This window comes from Chanodichthys erythropterus, chromosome 14 (assembly GCF_024489055.1).
Source record: "Chanodichthys erythropterus isolate Z2021 chromosome 14, ASM2448905v1, whole genome shotgun sequence".
Lineage (NCBI taxonomy): Eukaryota > Metazoa > Chordata > Actinopteri > Cypriniformes > Xenocyprididae > Chanodichthys > Chanodichthys erythropterus.
In genome coordinates, this window is record NC_090234.1 from 5,441,113 (window position 1) to 5,463,647 (window position 22,535).

At 38.3% G+C, this 22,535-nt stretch overlaps 2 protein-coding genes across 4 annotated transcripts in view; both read right to left on the minus strand.

Annotated features, from left to right (window-relative positions):
- Positions 1-152: 152 nt before the first annotated feature.
- Positions 153-13,158, minus strand: slc15a1a (solute carrier family 15 member 1a). The gene is made up of 23 exons (XM_067408483.1): positions 13,042-13,158; positions 12,889-12,926; positions 11,934-12,021; positions 11,286-11,427; positions 11,055-11,174; positions 9,727-9,826; positions 9,549-9,639; positions 9,088-9,171; positions 8,934-9,016; positions 7,352-7,438; positions 6,921-7,010; positions 6,792-6,836; positions 6,546-6,578; positions 6,176-6,264; positions 5,979-6,060; positions 5,768-5,887; positions 5,542-5,685; positions 4,645-4,691; positions 3,302-3,397; positions 2,508-2,616; positions 2,265-2,399; positions 852-959; positions 153-706 (listed from the first exon to the last, which is right to left on the minus strand). The coding sequence occupies exons 1-23, from the start codon at positions 13,046-13,048 to the stop codon at positions 485-487; spliced, it is 2,160 nt and encodes a 719-aa protein (XP_067264584.1). The 5' UTR covers positions 13,049-13,158; the 3' UTR covers positions 153-484.
- Positions 13,159-16,024: 2,866 nt separating this feature from the next.
- The window catches only part of zmp:0000001200 (dedicator of cytokinesis protein 9), a 115,438-nt gene continuing 108,927 nt past the window's right edge, over positions 16,025-22,535 (minus strand). For all 3 annotated transcript variants that reach the window (XM_067409194.1, XM_067409195.1, XM_067409197.1), the window contains 4 exons: positions 20,331-20,521; positions 20,140-20,240; positions 19,315-19,453; positions 16,025-16,929 (listed from right to left, as the gene is read on the minus strand). In XM_067409194.1, coding sequence (XP_067265295.1) covers positions 16,804-16,929; positions 19,315-19,453; positions 20,140-20,240; positions 20,331-20,521 — 557 coding nt within the window. In that variant the 3' untranslated portion in view covers positions 16,025-16,803. The remainder of the gene's footprint in view (positions 16,930-19,314; positions 19,454-20,139; positions 20,241-20,330; positions 20,522-22,535) is intronic.

A 22,535-nucleotide genomic window follows, 5' to 3' on the forward strand; every position in this document is an offset into this window, starting at 1 on the left:
GCTGCTTTAATATGCTATAGACAGCTAGGTTTTGTAATAGTCGAGAGATTTTCAAAACCAGAGCATTTACAAATCATGGTGAATTCTTATGTGTTTTGCAATAAACATCCTAAACTCAAAAGAGTAAAGATAGACAGACCATTGTTTCACTGTTCCTTGTTTATTAGCTTAGAAAATCTTCACAAAACGCAAATGATCACACACAAAAACACTATCTGCAATGTAAACCATCTGCATTTTAAACCATGTCTAAAAATATCATGACAGAGGGTTTTTACACGTTACATTTTTCATGATACATTTGTTCACTCAGTAGGGTCTTATCAATACAGCCAGCGGTAACACTGAATTTGACAACAATGGATGCAAATAACATCAACATGTCTGCTCCCAGTCATTCTATTTTAATAAATACGGAACTAAATGGGAAATCTTAGCATATTAACATATAAAAATCCAATCTTCAAACATTTTTTGTAGTATCTTACATTTTGGTTTGTTTGACCTCCTGCTCATCGTTCTGGTCTTTATCTTTTCCCTCCATTTCCAGTGTCTCTTTCTTCTTCTCCTCTGGCTCAAGCCCTTGCTCCCTCCTGATCTGGGCCTCAATCTCCGCTGGGTCAATGTAGGTGTAGAAATAAGCCATGATGGAGAAGATGATACTCACAGCCACAAGCAGTGACGCAAACAACAAATACTCTGCCCACTGTGTGAGAAAACACAGAATATTGAAAGGAATAATTCACCAAAATTCTGTTTCAAATCTGTATGTAGTTCATTTATCTGTATTATATATTACAAATTTCCAGCCTGGCTGAATGTGTATTAGTGTATCTATTCATATGCAGCACCTGTTTCGGAAGCTTTCCCAGCTCTGCCACAATCAGCACAATAATGTTTCCCACAGCATTAGTGCACAACCAGCCAGCCTGCAACACTGACTTCATATTCTTTGGAGCCTAAAGAGATGGAAGGACAGCTGTTGAGAGGGAAGCGCTCACAGATATTGACTGGAGATTATCTTTGCAGTCTACAAGATATCTTATGCCAAATTTAGCCTTATATTGACATATATTCCAATTAAAAACACACTATTAAAGGGTTAGTTCGCCCAAAAATTTAAATCTTGTCATTTGTTCACCCTCATGTCATTCCAAACCTGTATGACTTTCTTTCTTTGGCTGAACACAAGAGAAAATATTTTGAAGAAACAGTTTTGGTTCCCATTGACTTCCATTGCATGTACAAAAACTGTTGAAACATTATTCAAAATATTTTCTGTTTTGTGCCAAAGAAAGAAATGCATACAGGATTGGAAAGACATTAGGGTGCGTAAATGATGACAGAATTTAAAATTTTAGGTGGACTATCCCTTTAATACCACATAATAATACATAATAACTTCTCTAATCATTTAAACCTTGTCCTTTTCTTACAATTGACTGCTAACTTACATTCAGATCTGCCTTCATATAAATCAACAAACAATGGATTGAACCCCACCCTATATTGTTTCTTTTTTGATAATCTGTTTCAATTCGATCTATGTCACAATACAGAAGAAAGACCTTTCACTACTTACACCACATCCCAACTTTAAATATTTTCTAAGACAAATACTGTTCTCCAACTGACACCATTAACAGTTGTTGAGTACTGGAGGTCACTGGGCACATTATGTAGCACACGGGAATGCTGTATTAACCAATCAGCATCCAGCACTAAGACTATCAATTTTACTACTGATCTTACAGGTGAAGTATGTAGTTTCTGCGGCACCTAGCGAAATTACACAAATGAAACATATTTTGCAAACACCCTGTTCATGCATTGCGCCTCCCAAAACTCAAATACACAAATCATAAATACAGCTCTTAAGAGTGCTTGTGTTAAGGCATGCCTCAACGGGTAAAAGTAGGCTACTTTCAATAAAAGGTCCAAGAAATCTCTTGGAAATCTCTTAATGTTTACATGGTGCCTGGGGGATTCAATACTTACACTTTTGTTGGAGATAAACACATGAATGGCATACTAATAGACATAGTAGTCAATTAACAAAAACACTGGGTTAAAAGAATGTATTTTGCCATAGCCTAAATATCTTATATACTGCACCTTTAAAGAACTGACAGAACATTTGATATCTTTCTACTGTCCACTTGGTAACAGCTGATACTGTCTTGGTTTTAGAAGGTAATCTCATTATAACATGTAAAAGTCCTCAACGCTGCTGACATGAGCGGTGAAGTGAACTGTTGACCGACCTGTGAGTATGAGAACTGCAGGCCGGTGACTGAGAACATGACCTCTCCTGTAGTAATTAGGAAGTACTGAGGAATCTGCAGTGCCATGTGGACTGAATTGGGCTGCATGTCTTCAATTACCTTTATAGACTCACACTGCACACACACGCATACAAGAACAAACATGCACATATAAACCAAAAACTATATAGAGACTTCTGTGAAATTACACATTTATGAGACATGATGAGGGAGGTTACACACATCAGACGAGAACAGCGTGCTGGGGATGAGGAAGGTGTATGAAGAACCAAATCCAAACTTCTGAGAAAACTCACACGACTGCTCACCATTGCTGAGCACGAACTTCCGCCTTGGAAGATAAACCAACAGAACAGCAAGTCAACATGATATGGCATTCAAAAACCATATTAATCCTGTATGTGGCATAGTTAATAAAAATGCATTTTGGGCCTCTCCTCAGCAAGGCTTCTGAATAAACACCACAAAAACCTCTTCAGTATTTTGCTGCTAGGAAGAACATTTTAATGTTTTGGACAAAACTCCCTAAATAGGGAATTGGCATACATTTGTGAAAGAACTTATCCTGATGGAATTTCTGACATTCATGCATTGGATTTTGTTTCTTTTACCTTAAGTATCTGCATCATCCCCTGTCATTTTATTGTTATACATTGTATTTTAAGCTTTAATTTTAAGCTTAGCTGGGCTATTCTTTGTTATCTGTTCTGTTAACTGTTTTGTAGAAAAAAATCAATTAAAAAATTAAAGCTGGAAAACAGAGCACGATGGGCAATACGCATTTAAGTAGGTAAATATAGGAGGACTATGCCAATGTAATTTGTCATTTGCTATGTCAAAGCATGTTGCTTGTCTATTTAACATTTGCTGACACTTTTTAATATGTTGCTAGGAGTCATTAACAGTGTTACACATGACACTTCCTGTTGCCAGCAGGTGGCACTATGACTAAATATGGGCATGGACATGGGCATGGCAATCGCAATATTTTATTAAACTTGAAAAATCTGACTTACGTCCCCTGAGAAACAAGTGTGTAGTTTGAAGTGACTGATGGCTGAATAGAATCCGAGTTAGTGATGTTCAGATCTGCTGTCCAGCCATTCACAAACCTGTGTGACATCAAACATCATTCAAGGAAAGTTCAGTCCCTTTTTGAGGAAACTCTATGCTACATCTGAGTGATGATAATATGAGAACGCTCCTTTGTGATTGCGTCTGAAGCACGTTCAACAAACTCCAATTTCAATGGTGCAACGTCACCCCGTGACATGTGATGGCGTACCACAGAATATACAAAGGATAGCCGGAACACAACAGTGGCAGCTTCTGTGCCTTCAGTAAGCGCTCTGTATTACTCTGTCCTCATCTATTTGATGTTTGTTTGTCCCATAGACTTGAACCTTTAGAAATAAGGAGTTCAGATTGTGTGTGCTTCCTTGCCCTCACTACATCATGAGCAGAGATACAATATATGTGTAGTCTGCTTGGGACCGGCTTGATGGTTTGCCTAGGCAATGTGTACATTATGGGTCCATGGGTACATTATAATACCAGAGGAAACTTTGAATAGATGGGAGATCCCCTTTCTGTCTCTCTTTCCTCTGATTGTGTGCAAACTAATTATGTGTGTTTACAAGCTAGGATTCCATGATTTTTTTAAATTGCATGTTGACTCCCTATCACCCTGTAGCCCAAGACTGGTTGCCCACTGAAGCTAAGCAGGGCTGAGCCTAGTTAGTACCTGGATGGGAGACCTTTTGGGAAAACTAGGTTGCTGCTGGAAGAGGTGTTAGTGAGGCCAGCAGGGGGTGCTCACCCTGTGGTCTGTGTGGGTCCTAACGCCCCAGTATAGTGATGGGGACATTAAGCTGTCAAAAAAGCACGTCCTTCGGATGAGACGTTAAACCGAGGTCCTGACTCTCTGCTTACGTCCTAAACTGTACTCAGAGTGACCCACACTAGGACAGTCATTTCATTAGTATGGCGCAGTGGGTATTTCATTCCCATAGTGTCATCACTCAGACGCAGCATAGAGTTCCCATTGAAAGGGAATGTCTCGGTTATGACTGTAACCATGGGTCCCTGAGAAGGGAACGATACGCTGCATCACCTTGCAATACTTCCTGAATGCCTATGAGCGATTTCAGCCAATCAGAAGCTGATGCTGTTGTGTTCTGGGAATCCTTCATAGCTTCTGCGGTACACAATCAAACGTCACGGGGTGATGTTGCACCAATGACATTGGAGATTGTTGTTCCCATAGCGTCATCACTCAGATGCAGCATCTTGTTCCATTCTCTATTACAATCATAATAGAGGTGATTTAAGGAGCAGTTAAAACAATTAGTTCACTGACCTAACAGCATTCTTTCCTTCCTTTGGTTTGGACTTTATATCTTCTTGCTGGAGGACAAAAATAAAAAAAAAGTCAGGGAAAATTTCACTGTTATATTTTTCACAGTTATAGTATCACGGTAATGTTTAACCAGGCCATGAAACTGTTTGTTCGTTAAAATGTAATTGGACCAGTAAAGGCCCCAATATACTTCAAGTGAAGAACAAACATGTGGGACATCATTTAGAACCAATTCTGACCAAAACAAATGTTGTGTTTTGGAGTTTGTTTCACAGCTGAAAACAGCTTGCCAGTGCAAACATCGCACCAGCTGTTAAACTCCTTTAAGCTGCCATTGGTTCATGATGATTATATAATAGATGGCTGTGCTCTGGGGCTCTGCCTTCTTTGACAAGAAAGTGGTGTCTTTTTTACAAACATAAATTCAACATAAAACAAATAATAATGAATCCAAAATGTAAAAATATATTATTCACTCCACTTTCCTGCAACGCTGCAAATCTGCGGTTTTAACATTTGTATTCCATTAAATGTGTTAAGAGGTCAAGCCGTTTCCTGTTGGTCACACATCTTGACATTATACAAACTTGCAGATCAGAATTCACCAGACTTGAACTTTGGAATGCAGAGAAATGTGAAACATGAGCTTGTGTTTCTGGTGTCCAGAACTCACATGTGTATGAATAGAAGTGCCATGAGTATTGTATGTCAGGGCCCCAAAACACCCTAGTAACCACATAGCAACATGCTAAAAAGTACTAGCAATACCCTAGCAACAACCCAAAGAACTCAAGCATCATTGTGGAGACTTTTGCATGAGCAACAACCATTTTTCGTCAGAAAAAAAAAGAGTTTTTGACCATGGAACTGCAATATGTTTGCTTGGTGCACACTTACTAGATACATGATGGATGGGTCAGAGGGGATGATCAGGGTCTGGCGTCCTCCTTCAGTTAAACTAAAAGTTTTGGTGATCACAGGATTTGTGTTTAAGGACACTGTGATGTCCTGGTGATCAAATGTCACATAACCGCCATTGCTCTATAAAAATGAGAAACAATGGTGAAACATCTCTGTTCTGCAATGCTGCAGGAAGTGTGAATTAGATGAATGTGTGTAGTACCTCAAATGAGTCTATCAGAAGAGGCTCGTTGGGTGAGATGGTCACGTTCAATGAACTGTCGAACATGTTCACCACCTTTAGCTGGCTCTCAGAGGAAGATGGGAAGTTTGGCAATGTTTTCTGAGGGGAATAAGATCATTAGATTGTGGAGCTTGAGAAGGTTTTCTCTGAATGGGAACACTTGAATCTGATTTACAGATTTCACACTCACGTCGATCTCAATCTGGAGTAAAGCTGCACAAACAAACGCCATGGCAGCAAACAACATGCCGACCGTCATTCTCTTCAAAGGGCTGGAGCATAAAACAGATCCTCACAATATAACATTTACTATACACCGTATCCTCATCACTCTCTCCGCAGGTATGCCAAGAGATAAATCATTTCCTATTATGTAGTCATTCATACCTGAAATTGAGGCCACACTTTTTAATGAGAGGGAAAATAATCCGGTCCATGATGGGCACCAGGGTCAGGATCAGGATGGGATTCACAGTCTGACAGGGAAGAGAGCGATAATATACATGTTTGTTTTGCCATTTCACACTCTTTCAAAAGTTTGAGGAGCTTTTGAAAATTCCTCAGGCTTTCCCCCCAAATAAATGCAGTCTTGGTGAACAGAAGAGACTTCTTTCAAAACATTAACAAGTCTTACCGACCCCAAATTTGAAATATAATCTTTGGCCATTATAATCAAGAGCAAGATGAATAACCACTCTGATAACAATACTAACACTGTCCGTTGAGCTGGATGCAAACATAACAGGAATAAACTCACCTGCATCTGGTCTGGCTGCAGGATGAACGCTTTCTACAGACGGGAGGAAATGACATTGATTTAAAGAAAGACACATCTCAAGTGGTATTTCATAAATCTTTGTGTATTGAGCCTAATTCAGCTAGATTTTAAATCTTAATCGTGACTACAGACATTGGATTATGTTAGACTGATAACACAAACATAAAGTGAGTCTGCTGACTAACTCTTCCATTCAGAGCAATGACATGAAATCAAGACACTTACAAAGTCTCCGCTCATGGTGGTGGCCTGGAGAGTCCAGCGGGAGCCCTGGACACGATCAACAGACACAAACCGTTAAGAAACACTAGTCCAACCTACACACCCTACAGAGTTACCGGGTCAGATCTTTACCTTTTGGTCAAACAGGGTCCAAAACATAGGCAGGGGGATGTAGAGGAACAACACCTTCAACACCATCTTTATCTGAGCGATAAGAAGTTTCTATAGAAGAGAGAGAGAGAGAGAATAGAGGAATGTGTGTGTGTGGTTCATGGAATATCCTACATTGTGGACTAAATGTCCTCACAAGGACAGTAATATCAGAAATGTGTGTGTACCTACTTAACCATGTTTTGGGGACAAATTTGTACCTAGAAATGAGTTAAATCTGACAAAACCTCCTTTTGGGGACATCATTTGTAAAAAGGAATATTTGTACAATTGTATTTATTTATTACAGTTTTATATATACTTTACTTTGAAACAATGGAAGTCTATGGAATGTCCCGATTTAGGTAGCTAGCTAAACTCATGTGTACAGAGATGGCAGGATTGTGGCATACATCATATTTCTCATCAGCCCAGTCCATCCAGTGTTCCCTCTTTGGATGAATGCTGCTTCTGTGCCTGAAACGGTTTTTGATGGCAAACTACAGAAAGAGAAGACACATTTAATATGATCAGTGTTGGGAGTAACGCATTACAAGTAATGCAAGTTACATAATCAGATTACTTTTTTTAAAGTAACTTGAAAAGTAACACATTCATTTTAAATTTACTTCAAAATATCTGAGTTACTTTGTGAAGGGGCCTTTACATTTGCCAAAAATAGGACTATTTAATTTAAACACAAAAAATTAGGTAACACATTACTTTCCATAAAAAGTAACTAAGTAATGTAATTAGTTACCTTTTTAGGGAGTAACACAATATTGTAATGTATTACTTTTAAAAGTAACGTTCCCCAACACGGAAGATGATTATAAGAATACATTGAGATTTGACATCTATACTGGAGGAGTTTCAACAAATTTTGTTAAAATTAAGTGACTTAAAGGGTTAGTTCACCCAAAAATGAAAATTCTGTCATTTATTACTCACCCTCATGTCGTTCCACACCCGTAAGACTTTCATTCATCTTCTGAACACAAATTAAGATATTTTTGATGAAATCCGATGGCTCAGTGAGGCCTACATAGCCAGCAATGACATTTCCTCTCTCAAGATCCATTAATGTACTAAAATCATATTTAAATCAGTTCATGTGAGTACAGTGGTTCAATATTAATATTATAAAGAGACGAGAATATTTTTGGAGCGCCAAAAAAAACAAAATAACGACTTATATAGTGATGGCCGATTTCAAAACACTGCTTCAGGAAGCTTCAGAGCACAAATGAATCAGTGTGTCGAATCAGCTGTTCGGAGCGCCAAAGTCACGTGATTTCAGCCGTTGGCAGTTTGACACGCGATCCGAATCATGATTCGACTTCATGATTTGAATCTTCCTGAAGCAGTGTTTTGAAATCGGTCATCACTATATAAGTTGTTATTTTGTTTTTTTTGGCGCACCAAAAATATTCTCGTGACTTTATAATATTAATATTGAACCACTGTACTCACATGAACTGATTTAAATATGTTTTTAGTACATTAATGGATCTTGAGAGAGGAAATGTCATTGCTGGCTATGGAGGCCTCACGGAACCATCAGATTTCAACTAAAATATCTTAATTTGTGTTCTGAAGATTAATGAAGGTCTTACGGGTGTGGAACGACATGAGGGTGAGTAATAAATGACATTATTTTCATTTTTGGGTGAACTAACCCTTTAATTTTTGTTGTGTTCATCACACAAAGGTATCATGTGACCTTGGAATATAGAGCACAAGACAAATGGACTGCTTGCATGATTTTTATCATACATTTAGTCTCTAAATTCCCTAAGTCACCTGTGTGGAAAACAGCTCAAACCATCTGCAAAATATCTCTTTTTATGTTCCACAGAACATTAAAAGAGACATTTTATTGGCTTATTGGTTCAAAAATAATATTTTGAACCAATAAACGATGACAGAACTTTAATTTTTGTATGAAATACTCCTTTAAACAGGATCTCTAGTTATTGAGTATGGCCGACTCACCCCTATGCATTTACACACAGACCAAATGATGTTTCCTTCTGGATCTGTTTTGACATACATGCCACTGCCAGCGATGAACACCACTGTAACACACAGCACACATCAGAACCACATCACAGGTCACAGTGTGTGTGCAGTTTGAACTCAGTCTTACCCAGAGACACGACCATGAGAGCGGCTGGGACGCCAAAAGCCAGAGGATAGCACTGCTGCTTAGTGTGGATGCCACACTCCTGAGCTGCACACACGGAGGAGGAGCGTTAGTCGGTTATGGAAAAATATAATGGAAATGTGTGTTAAAGTGCCCCAATTATCCTACTTTTACAGATTCCTATAATTTTGTTTTGGAGTCTCCAACAACAGGTTTACAAGCATCCAAAATCAAAAACATTTTCTCATAATATCAATTGCAGCATCAGCTCTTTCCTCACAGTGTCTGAAACGGAATTACTGACGACTCGTTTCAGTTCAGAATCACTGAATCAAAATCTCAGTTTATCTGCACTTTGATCTTTGAAACTTTGCAGATCTTTTACCTTCACAAACAGCATTATTACTCACTACAGGAAAGGGAATAACTGAAAGAGCACAATAGGGCCACTTTAATGCGTGTACCTCTGAGAACAGGCGTAATGAGGGTGGAAAGAAGACTTCCTGCATTGATGCACAGATAAAACACTGAGAAGAACGTGTTGAGCTGGCGACTCTGTAACGATCAACACATCACAGCAAACCATTAGACAGAAAGATGAAGAAGTAGTAAAGCTAATGAAGATGTTAGGAAGTATCGTACCTGATGTTCCTGAAACTGATCGCCACCAAATGCAGCCACACATGGTTTAATACCGCCAGTGCCCAGAGCAATGAGGACCAAACCCAGCATGGACAGAGCGCTGGCATACAAACACACATTCACATGTTTGTTTTCCATGTTTTATGGGGACTTTCCATAATGCTTTTTATACTGTATAAACTGTAGATTATCTCCCCTTCTACCCATCACAGAAAACTGTCTGCATTTTTACATTTTCAAAAAGAAACATCACTTAGTGTGTTTTCCTCATGGGGGCCAAAAACTGTCCCCACAAGGATTTCAGTTATTGTGAATATTTGTTGGGACCGTACTAGTGAGATAATATCAGATAAAACTGTGACATGATGTGTTGTAGCTCTTAAGCATGAAAACAGCTCTTTTTAGAAAACACAGCGCTTTATGAATAGTTTATTCATTTTCTGACTTTTATATACTTTCTTTGCTTCGAATCAAATGATGTAATGTCTTTGTTTTGGTTCATGGCTCAGAACTTGCTTCTTCTCTTCCACTAAATTCTCTTCTAAAGCGAGTCGTGGAGCTGATGGACAGATGTGCTCTGCACTCTCAGCCCGGATTTTATATTTACTTAAACATATAATTACAATATACTTAAAATATTTAAGTTTGATTGCATTACTTATAAAATATAAGTATATTCTACTCATTTGTGGATGTAATTTGAATGTGTTAATAAATTTACGTAAAATGCACTTAAATTATGAAGTTTTTCTCCTGACCACGCCTCTTACACACAGGTTTACGGCAGATAATGGCGCCATTTTGTCGTGGTGTGTGTGAATTCAAGGAGCTGTTGATGAACAGTTGGAACATTTGTTTTGGCAAATTCTACAGACATTTTTTCCAAACATTTACCTTTTTATCGTTTTTTTCCCCCCTGAGAGACTGTTTGTGAGCAGTGAAAATCGTTTGTTTAAACGACAGAACTATTTCCTCCGGTTAGCTAGTGTTCTCTCTCGGTGGATCACCGTGCATGAAGCCCTGATCGCCGAGTTCGACGCGCGTTATTTCGTCTTTTCCCTTCTATTGTTTCTTTTTCGAAGAGTTGTGGTTTGCTTTTTTTCTTAATTTTGTAGTAAAATGGAAGTTGATATAAATTAACTTGCTTATTACACATAGTATATTTAAGTTCAATGTACTAACTACAAAGTAATTAATATTACAAAACATTTTAAGTTAAATGAACTCAAATTATTAAGTTTATATTACTTAATTTTTTTAGGGCAACCAGTTTCCTCAAATTTCTTAAGTAAATTCAACTAATCCAGTGTGTGCGTCGATCGACTCACATGTGGAAGGTGAAGTTATCCGGCGTGCCGTCTCTGTTAGTATCGGTGATGTCATGAACAGTGCTGACGGCCATGATGACCTGGCCAATGGCGTACACTATAGACAGGTATATGATCGTTCTGAAAGCACACAAACAGCACACGCTCACAGATCAGACACAACTGCATTCATGCTCAAAGTGTGGGACAGATTCAGATTCATCAGTCAGGGAGTTTCCCCATAAGACCTACTTGAACTTCCCGAGCCAGGAGTCGGCAATGATGGCACCCATGATGGGTGTCAAGTAGCACAGCGCCACAAAGGCATGATAGATTGAGGTCGCGAGGTCATCGTCCCAAAGCAGAAAATATCGGAAATACAGCACCAACACAGCTAGACAGACGGAGACAGATTTATTCTCATTGTCATGATCATTTAATGAGTATCAGTAGGGTCATTTTATATTTTGCTCTTTTACTATTTTATTGCAAGCAGTGAATCTGTTGGAATTGCATTGTGTTTCTACTGATCTTTGAGCTTCTCGCTTATATTTGAAACCATAAAAGTGTCTGTGCATTAGAGACTGTAAAGATGGGATGGACTCAAATCAGTCAAACCCCTTCAAAAGTTAGTGCAGCGACATGTGTCAAGCTCTGGATGGCATTGGGTACAATATGCAAAAGTCCACAAAGCCTGAAGCAAACAGACACCGTGACAGTTTCTGTCCTGTAGGAGTCACTGCACAACTGATCAGCAGGAGCTGCTCTTTATTACTGTAAGATGACATGGCTGTATCTACTTGGATTTATATGATAATTTATCACACTAGTTATGTTCGCACAGTGTTTTACTTGTCTTTTTAAAACGTAGCAGTCTAAACCTGATCTTTATTATCTTACCTCGCATGCCATAGTAGGAAAATCTCTCACAGAACTCGTTGACCACAATGAAGAAAATGCTGATGGGATACCCACAACACTCAGCCGTCTGTACCAACACACATGAGATGAGATGGAAACACACTATATATAGAACATGTTCTACAGAACATATACAAAAATAGCATATTTCATGTTGTAATATTATATTTCTTTGTTTTTAATGCTATTATTACTCAAAAACATCATATTACTTAGATTGATGTTTCTGCATTATACGTAAGAAAAAAAAGCATAAAGCCAAAGACAATGTAATGTGTTATTCAGCTGATGAGCATTATCAGAATCACATGATCACTTTGATAAGTCAAATAAACACAGACACGTTCACTTACTGTAGCTGTCTGAATGAGAACACATATACTTTTATTGATATTATATAAAAGTTAATTATAATTATTACACACTAACCCTAAATTAAACATGTTTTTAGAACAAAAGAAAACAGATTTTGTTAATGAATTTATTTTCCAAATGCAGATTTACCTGAATGTCCTCAAGGATATTTACAGAAGATTTACACTGCTTTTGGGAACAATTTTGTTTCCAAACCGTAGTAAGACACACACACGCACAACAACACACATGCATGCGCGCACACACCCACACACACACACACACTGGGTTTCCATGTTTTCTGGGGACTTTCTATAGACATAGTGATTTTCATACTGTACAAACTGTAAATTTTGTTCCATAACCATAAACTTATCCATCACAGAAAACTTTCTGCATTTTTACTTTATCAAAAAACATCACTTGGTGAGATTTATGAGCTGTTTTCATCATAGGGACCAAAAAACGTCCCCACAAGGATAAGAATTTTATATATTTTGCCATTTTTGTAGGGACATTTTGTCCCCATAATGTAGGGTTTCTTTTTATGTAGCTAAAATTATTTTATAAATAATCTTACCTTTTTCCTCTTTTTCTTAGTCTCTTCCATCTTTTCATCTGTGAGATTTATACATTTTTAGTTCACATACAACATCAAATTGTCATCATCAAGTTGTACTGATCATTTCTGAGATTGTATAGAGTTTAACACACACACACACAAGGTCCTCACCTGGCATGCTGACAGCAGGAGTGTGTTTGTGTGTGTGACTGCTGGATCCCTGAGTGAGAAAAGACCTGACCAGCGCAGAACGTCTGTGTAAGAGCGGCTCAAACAGGTGTGTGTCTTATTAGCTGGACTGTGTCCTGCCTGCTTTATGACACCAACACGAGCAAGACAGATAGATAGATAATACTCAGGGGTCCATAGGGTAAGATCAACAGCACACACTGCGTTTGTACACTGTTTACTGTGCTTTATAGAAGATGTAATCATCACTTCACATCTCCAGCTCTCAGATAAAACAAAAACAAAAGACAAGACAAAAAACTAAAAGAAAAACCATACAAAACAAACAAACAACAAAAACAAGACAAAAAACAAAACAAGAAAAAAAAATGAGGTAAGATTTTAGTATGGGGAACACATATTCACAAACAACATTAACTACAACATTTGCCCCAATAAACTCTTAATTTACTGCTTATTAATAGTTAGTAAAGTAGATGTAGCATATATAAGTACAAGTAAAGTGTTTGTTTTATAAACTCTAATGAACAGCAAATATTCATGCTATTAAGCAACTAGTTAAAAGTGAGGATTGTTCCCCATACTAAAGTGTTACCAAAAATGACAAACAAACAAAACAAGAGAAAAACAAGCAAACAAAAAAACAAAACAACAAAAACAAACAAAACAAGAGAAAAACAAGCAAACAAAAAAACAAAACAACAAAAACAAACAAAACAAGACAAGGTTGTTTGTTTATATAACACTCTGAAAGCAACATGAGTCTGACCAGAGCGCTGCACAACCGACATACAAAGATATTTTAACTGACAAAAGTATAAAGAAAAGACCAACATAATTGTATTTTGTGAATATAAACAAATTTTCATTTTGATTGCTGCAACATACTCCGAAAAAGTTGGGACAGAAGCAAAATAAAAGTGAAAAGATTATAAAATATCCAAGTTTTTAAAGAGTCCACAATTAGCAGATGAATTGGTTATAGTCTTTGCAAGAAAACATGGGTCATGTCTCAGCACTTTGTGCCAAATGTCATGAGAGAACTGTCAAACAATTCACATTTCTCAGTGCAAGATTAAAGAATTTGTCTTTCACCATCTACCATACATAATATTGTAAAAAGATTCAGGGAATCCAGAGAAATCTCAGTCTGTATAGGGACACCTCTGTTGAATGTGCCTGACCTTTGAGTCCTCAGATGGCGTTGCATTAGAAACCGTCATGATACGGTGTTAAATACAGCCACATGGACTCGGGAGCACTTTGGAAAACAGTTGTCACTTAACAGTCTCTGTTACACAAGGAGAAAGCTACACACCTGTTCTGTGCAGAGATGCTGCTGAGTTCTCTGGGCCTGAGCTCTTCTCAGATGGTCTTTTTTTGGAAAAAACTGATGTTCTCAGTCCCAAAGACGAAAAGGATCATCCAGATGTCATCAGCGACAGGTGCAAAAGCAAACATCTGTCACGGTATGGAGGTGCATCAGTGCAAACGGCATGGGTGACTTGCATTTGTGTGAAGGTACCATTGACATGGAGGCATATATTTGGATTGTATAACTGCCATCAAGATGACATCTTTCCTGGGAAGCAAGACAATGCCAGGCCTCATTCTGCATGTGATTCATCAGAGTGGTTTCTAGGGATGTGTCTGACTGACTGCCTGCAAATGTATGGTCCATCATGAAAAGGAGAATCAGACAACGATTGTTGAGAAGCTGTCTTGTATCAGGAGAGACTGGGTAAAAATCCCACTTGCAGAACTGCAACAATTAGTATCCTCAATTCCCAAATGATTAAAAAGTGTAATTAAAAGGAAACGTGATGTGGCACAGTGGTAAACACGGCTCTCCATCAAAACCAAAATGTGTTTATACTTACAAAATACAATAAAGTTGTTTAGTGAAGACATTGAAAATATTTTCTTTGTACTTTTGTCAGTTAAATAGAGGTTCGAGAGAATTAACACCTCTTGATTTTATTGCATTTTACAAAATGTCCCAACTCTTCTGGAAATGTGATTCAATGGAAAGGATTACGGAAGAGAAGACAATGCTGAATAAAGTCAAAGTTTTTGTTATTTTTGGACACAAATATATTTTCGATGCTTTAAAAACTTCTAACTGACCCTCTGATGTCACATGGACTACTTTGATGATGTTTTTATTATCTTTCTGGACATGGACAGTCTACCGTACAAACATTTTCAATGGAGGGACAGAAAGCTCTCGGACTAAATCTAAAATATCTTAAACTGTGTTCTGAAGATGAACGAAGGTCTTACGGGTTTGGAACGACATGAGGGGGTCATTAATGACATCATTTTCATTTTTGGGTGAACTAACCCTTTAAATTAGTTAAGAGGTGTGGAGCGCCAAACTAAATAACTTCAGTCTTATTCTGCTTTTGTTGAAGTAAATTATTGTCCATCCAATCCTTAATGTCCTCTAAACAAGCTAGCAAAGAGGACACTGAATCAGTACCTGATTTTAGAGGGAAACAGAGCTGGGTGTCATCGGCATAAATATGGTATGAAACTTTATGAGACTCAAATATAAGGTGAAGAGGGAGCAAATACAGAGAAAATAAAGTTGGACCCAGAATGGAGCCCTGGGGCACCCCACAAGTGACAGGAACTGAGCTTGATGAAAATAATCCAATTTCCACCGAAAAACTCCTATCTGTGAGATATGATCCAAACTTATCTAATGCAGCATCATGAATGCCAATCTCAAGATCTGATCTCTTTAACTGAACGCGATGATCCACCGTATCGACAGCAGCGTTCAAGTCCAATAATAGAAGAATAGTACAGCTACCAGAGGTCAGTTACCACCCTTAAAAGAGCAGAGCAGTACTGTGTTTGACTCTAAAACCAGACTGAAAAAACAAGACAAAACACAAAAAACAAAACTCAAGGTCAAGACACAAAACAAATATGATAATTAATGCTGATATCTTTGGCTAAAAAATACTAAAAGAGTGTTTGGGAATTGTGTGAGATTTATTCAAAGCATTAGAGACAATGTCAGTTTAAATACAGCAGAGCAAAGACTATTAAATACAGGTAAAAATAACATCACATTCAGCTGTGTCCCACAGTATAAAAATATCTGATAATTGATAAACATGATGCACATTAACATTTGTGTCCGCCGCACCTCCAGTGTATCACATGCAGTGAAAGCGCTGAGGCCACGCCCCCTGCTGCAGAAACACGGCTCATTTATAACAGCGTTATAACCGACTCCACCCAGCCTGATGCTGACGGCGCTTTAAACTCGACGGCAAAGACATCCAACTCCCAGACTTCAGACTGTAATTCAAAAACTGAAAAGTCTGAGCTTGAAGAAATAATATAAAATTAGCAAAATAAAAAATATATTAGCAGAGGACGCAGATATTTATAATAGGTAAAAAGCCGTTGCAGTCTGTGCTCACATTGGGGACATGAGTTTGTCTTCTGAACCAGTCTTCCCCTCTTCTCAGCATCATTTCCTCTGCTCTCTTTACTGCGGTTACTAATAAAACTGGCAAAATGGCCAAAAGTAAAATACAGTTTTTTGATTAAGTCTCCACAGGAAACAGTAGGTGAAATCCCCTGGATGAGGCAGAAACGTATAGATCTCCTTCCCTCAGTTCTCCTCCACTTCCGTGATGACATCTGGGAAAGCAGCTGTGTGTGTCAGGGTTGGAGATGTGAAACAAAAGGTGAAAGGTCATAAGGTCAATGCAGGGGTCAGGTTCACACCACTGAGGAGGAGTTGGGCAGGCCCTGGATGGTGGCGGCAGTGGGCGTCCCGCTGATTGCGTTGAAGATGTGCAGTGAATCTGGAATAGGACTACGCATCCCATCATCCAATGGACTTATCTATAGAGAGAGAAGAGCAAGAAAGATCAGAGATAATGCAACACTGCAGTGTGTTTGACGCCCACATGAACATATTCTTCAATGATTGTGGGGTCAGATGTGTGGAAATGTGCAGAAGGTTGAATCCAGTGGATTCCTGCAGATTCCACGTAAGCCTAAAGGCCCCGATATACTTCAAGCGAAATCCAAGAACGAACTGGTGTGACGTCATTTCCAACAAAATCAGGCCAAAATGACGTTTGTTTTGGGAGTTCAACAGTTTGCCAAAGTGACCCTTCCAGATAAGTTTGCTCTGGCTAGTAAACTCCTTTGAGCCACCATTGGTCCGTGGCATTGAAATAATAGTTGGGTGTAGCTCTGAGGCTCCGCCTTGTTTGATATGTAAATCATCTCAGGTTCATTTCTTCTGTTCAGTCCGTCGAGGTCAGACGTGAGTAAAAACATGAACACTCTGGAGAGCTGCTTCACAGTTGAAACTGAAGTTGTAATTCTAACTGAAAGACACACTAACACGGTTTTCTTCATCTTTAATACTGTAAAGCTGTGGATTTAAAGCAATCTATTGTATAAAGTGCTGTATAATAAACTTGGCATGACTGGAGCATTGAATTGCAGAGCTGGTGCAAAGACTTTATATATAGAAAGACGGTGCACTCGTATAATGGGAGAAAGTGGAATGCGCAATATGGTGGAATAAGTCCCGCCTTCTAATTAAGAGCCAATCGCTGATTGGTAAAGTCATTGTGTCACTGCAGCTGCCATTAGAAGCTCTGGTTCCTATAGAAATCTCATTTCCGATCACTTAGGACTGCGCATGTGCATCAGCTTTATCCAGCCTGAACAATGCTGTTCTTTGTCATGATTCAAGCATTTAGAAACGAAATTTATGAGGCAGCTCTTGTCAGATTTCATTGGTGATTTCAAATATGATATTTAATCGAAAGCTTGGCAAAAAGAGATAGGAGCCGCACTTGCATGCCCGAAAGGCATTTCTAAAATGGCCGCCGAGTGAAATGACTTGTCTTAAAGGTGCCGTAGAACGTCTTTTTAAAAGATGTAATATAAGTCTAAGGTGTCTCCTGAATGTGTCTGTGAAGTTTCAGCTCAAAATACCCCATAGATTTTTTTTAATTCATTTTTTTAACTGCCTATTTTGGGGCACCATTAAATATGCGCAGATTCAGGCTGCGACCCCTTTAAATCACACGCTTCCGACTGCCTTAAACAGCATAAACAAAGTTCACACATCTAATATAACCCTCAAAATGGATCTTTACAAAGTGTTTGTCATGCAGCATGTCTAATCGCGTAAGTACAGTATTTATTTGGATGTTTACATTTGATTCTGAATGAGTTTGATTGTGCTCCGTGGCTAAAGCTAACATTACACACTGTTGGAGAGATTTATAAAGAATGAAGTTGTGTTTATGAATTATACAGACTGCAAGTGTTTAAAAATGAAAATAGCGATGGCTCTTGTCTCCGTGAATACAGTAAGAAACGATGGTAACTTTAACCACATTTAACAGTACATTAACAACATGCTAACGAAACATTTAGAAAGACAATTTACAAATATCACTAAAAATATCATGATATCATGGATCATGTCAGTTATTATTGCTCCATCTGCCATTTTTCACTGTTGTTCTTGCTTGCTTACCTAGTCTGATGATTCAGCTGTGCACAGATCCAGATGTTAATACTGGCTGCCCTTGTGTAATGCCTTGAACATGAGCTGGCATATGCAAATATTGGGGGCGTACATATTAATGATCCTGACTGTTACGTAACAGTCGGTGTTATGTTGAGAATCGCCTGTTCTTCAGAGGTCTTTTAAACAAATGAGATTTATATAAGAAGGAGGAAACAATGGAGTTTGAGACTCACTGTATGTCATTTCCATGTACTGAACTCTTGTTATTCAACTATGCCAAGATAAATTCAATTTTAATTCTAGGGCACCTTTAAAGGGACTTTGGCTGGTCCAAACATCCACATCACTATGATCAGATGCTTTCTCAGCTGCTTTTTTCTCACTACTGTCATTTTTGTTGTGTGTTTATTTTGTTATTGATAGGAAATCATGCAGCACATATTAACAGATTAATCTAATCGTCACTCTCAGCAGCATGGATGGGGTCAGGATGTTTGTTAACAGTATATCGCTGAAAAGTTATTTCAAACTCCTAGTTACCCCTAAGCAATGATCCAAAAAAAAATGTGCCGTGAATGTACCGGGCCTTGAGAATGCATATAAGAAATTATTTACCATTCGATCTGACCATGAGAGCAAAAGAAGAAGAGAAAACAGAGAGAGATTAAAGAAAAGCATGGAAATCCAACAGAGGCATTACAGATAAAGTGTCAGTGTGTGTGTCTTACAGGCTCGTGCATGATGGCGGACAGCTCTTTAGTGAGATCTCTGTAGTTGGCCTTCATCTCGTCATGATACTCCTGCTGATCTTCTTTAATCAGACGCTCATTAATGCCCAAACCCAGACCACACGCCTCCACAAACTGCCTGCAGAACACAAACACACACCATCTGAGCTGAGAGTCCAACCAGTCAAAGATTGAGCCAAAGGGCTTTCCTTAAATGCAGGGAATTAGTTTTCTTTCTTTCTCTTTCTTTCTTTCTCTTTCTTTCTTTCTTTCTTTCTTTCTTTCTTTCTTTCTTTCTTTCTTTCTTTCTTTCTTTCTTTCTTTCTTTCTTTCTTTCTTTCTTTCTTTCTTTCTTTCTCTTTCTTTCTCTTTCTTTCTTTCTTTCTTTCTTTCTTTCTATCTATCATTATGTTTTTGAAAGAAGTCTCTTCTGCTCAGCAAGGCTGCATTTATTTGATTAAAAATACAGTGAAAACAGTAATATGGTGATTACAATGTAGAATAACTTTTCTTTTTTGATTTTAATTTTTCTTATTATCAGTGTTGAAAACAGAAACTGAGATACATGTTGTTTTCAGGATTCTTTGATGAATAGAAAGTTGAAAAGAACAGCTTTTATTTGAAACAGAAATCTTTTGGAACATTACAAATGTTTTTTTGTTTGTTAGTTTTTTCGGTCCTTTTTGATTAATTTAATGTGTCATTGCTGAAGAAAAGTTTTAATTAAAAAAAGCTTACTGACCAAAAACCTTTGAACAATATAGCAAATATCTGATGTTGTTAATAGTTTCAGAGGAAGGACTGACTCAGACGGTGTGTATTTACCGGAAGACTTCTTTCAGCTGTTTGACTTTGTTGTCTGGGTATTTCTTCGTGCTGGCATCATCCAGGAAAGCCCTGGCGTAGGCAAGAGGTCCGGCATTTACCTGGAGAGTGAAAGACAGGCTTACAGACATCACATGACACTATAAAAACTGTCTGAGCTTGAGGTCACGTGTTTGTGTGCGTTTGTGTACCTGCACACTGATGCTGCCCTGCAGTTTGAGCTGGAGCTGGATCATGTCCACGTCGCTGCAGGAACACAGCTGTCTGATCTCCAGCACCTTCTTACTCATCTCATCGATGGCCACCTCGATGGGGTTCAGATCCACATGATGCTGGTACATCACTGCGATACGCTTCTTCACATACGGGAATGAGTGTGTGGCTGAGAGATGAAGAGAAAGTTAGTAGGATTTATAATAAATGTCATTACATTTTTGGGTCACACATTAGTTTAGGGTCCAATACTCACTATTAACTATGACTTTTCCCTCAATAAACTCCTAATTCCTGCTTATTAATAGGTAGTTGTTGAGTTTAAGTATTGGGAGGATTAAAGGATGTAGAATATGATCATGCAGAATAAGGCATTAATATCTGCTTAAAGGTGCCCTAGAACCAGTTTTTACAAGATGCAATATAAGTCTAAGGTGTCCCCTGAATGTGTCTGTGAAGTTTCAGCTCAAAATTATTTTTTTTTATATACATTTTTTAAACTGCCAAATTCTGGGGCATCATTAAATATGCGCCGATTCAGGCTGCGGCCCCTTGAAATCACATGCTCCCTGCCCATCGAGCTCGCGACTCTACAATACAGTGCATTTACAAAGTTCACACAGCTAATTTAACCCTCAAATGGATCTTTACAAAGTGTTCGTCATGCATACTGCATGCATGCTTCGGGTCATGTGAGTATAGTTTTTATTTGGATGTTTACATTTGATTCTGAATGAGTTTGATAGTGCTCCGTGGCTAAAGCTAACATTACACACTGTTGGAGAGATTTATAAAGAATGAAGTTGTGTTTATGAATTATACAGACTGCAAGTGTTTAAAAATGAAAATAGCGACGGCTCTTGTCTCCGTGAATACAGTAAGAAACGATGGTAACTTTAACCACATTTAACAGTACATTAGCAACATGCTAACAAAACATTTAGAAAGACAATTTACAAATATCACTAAAAATATCATGATATCATGGATCATGTCAGTTATTATTGCTCCATCTGCCATTTTTCACTATTGTTCTTGCTTGCTTACCCAGTCTGATGATTCAGCTGTGCACAGATCCAGATGTTAATACTGGCTGCCCTTGTCTAATGCCTTGAACATGAGCTGGCATATGCAAATATTGGGGTCATACATATTAATGATCCCGACTGTTACGTAACAGTCAGTGTTATGTTGAGATTCACCTGTTCTTCGGAGGTCTTTTAAACAAATGAGATTTATTTAAGAAGGAGGAAATAATGGAGTTTGAGACTCACTGTATGTCATTTCCATGTACTGAACTCTTGTTATTCAACTATGCCGAGGTAAATTCAATTTTAAATTCTAGGGCACCTTTAATAAGTACTAATAAACAGCCAATATTCTAGTAATATGCAGCTAATATGTTTTTTGGTCTATCGGATCACAAGTGAACGAGGGAAACATTTCTCTTTCCACCTGGTGTTTTAATCTGTCTCTTTTGTTTAGTTTGAACCACTTCTGTCCTGCTTTCTTCAAGGGAAGGGTATGAACATATGAACACGACCAGAGAGGATGGAAAAGCATACAGAGAGCATCAGCTTTCATTTCTGCTCTGACAGACGCAATTTCTCACTGAATGCTGTGAAGAAATCAGGAATGGTGGGAGAACATTGTGCTTGGTACATTTTTCATGTTCAAACCAAACTTGGGTCTTCAGCCGACAAAGTTTAAATCCCGTCTGGCTAGAGCGCTTCCCATGTTTACGCATTAGATAACTAGACGTAGACGATCTTTAGTGGCTGTTCAAAAACATTCGACCACATGAGCGTTTCTACTACGAAAGCAATCCAGTCGAATGCTGTTTCCACCTGGTATTAAGATGCGTTTTAATCGATCAGATCACAAGTGGAGGACACTAAACACAGGTGTAATAAGGGTGTAAAATGTTTTGAGCTTGTCCACTTTCCACCACTTCCAGAGATAGCTGAAAATGCATTTGACCGGATTGCTTTCGTAATGTAGACACTCATGTTGTCGAATGTGTTTGAACAGCCACTAAAGATTGCCTACTCTCCGCCTACTGAACGCGTAAACATTTTGGGAAGCGCTCTAGCCAGACAGAATTTAAACTTTGTCAGCTGAAGACCCAAGTTTGGTTTGAAGATGATAAATGTACCAAGCACAATGTTCTCTCTCCATCCTTA

Excerpts from the sequence above, each read along its gene's own strand:
- slc15a1a (XM_067408483.1), bottom strand. Across the intron at positions 9,172-9,548 it reads CATTACGCCTGTTCTCAGAG|CTCAGGAGTGTGGCATCCAC; the intron begins GTACACGCATTA and ends CCGTGTGTGCAG. Across the intron at positions 4,692-5,541 it reads ACCCATCCATCATGTATCTA|CAAGAAGATATAAAGTCCAA; the intron begins GTAAGTGTGCAC and ends TTTGTCCTCCAG.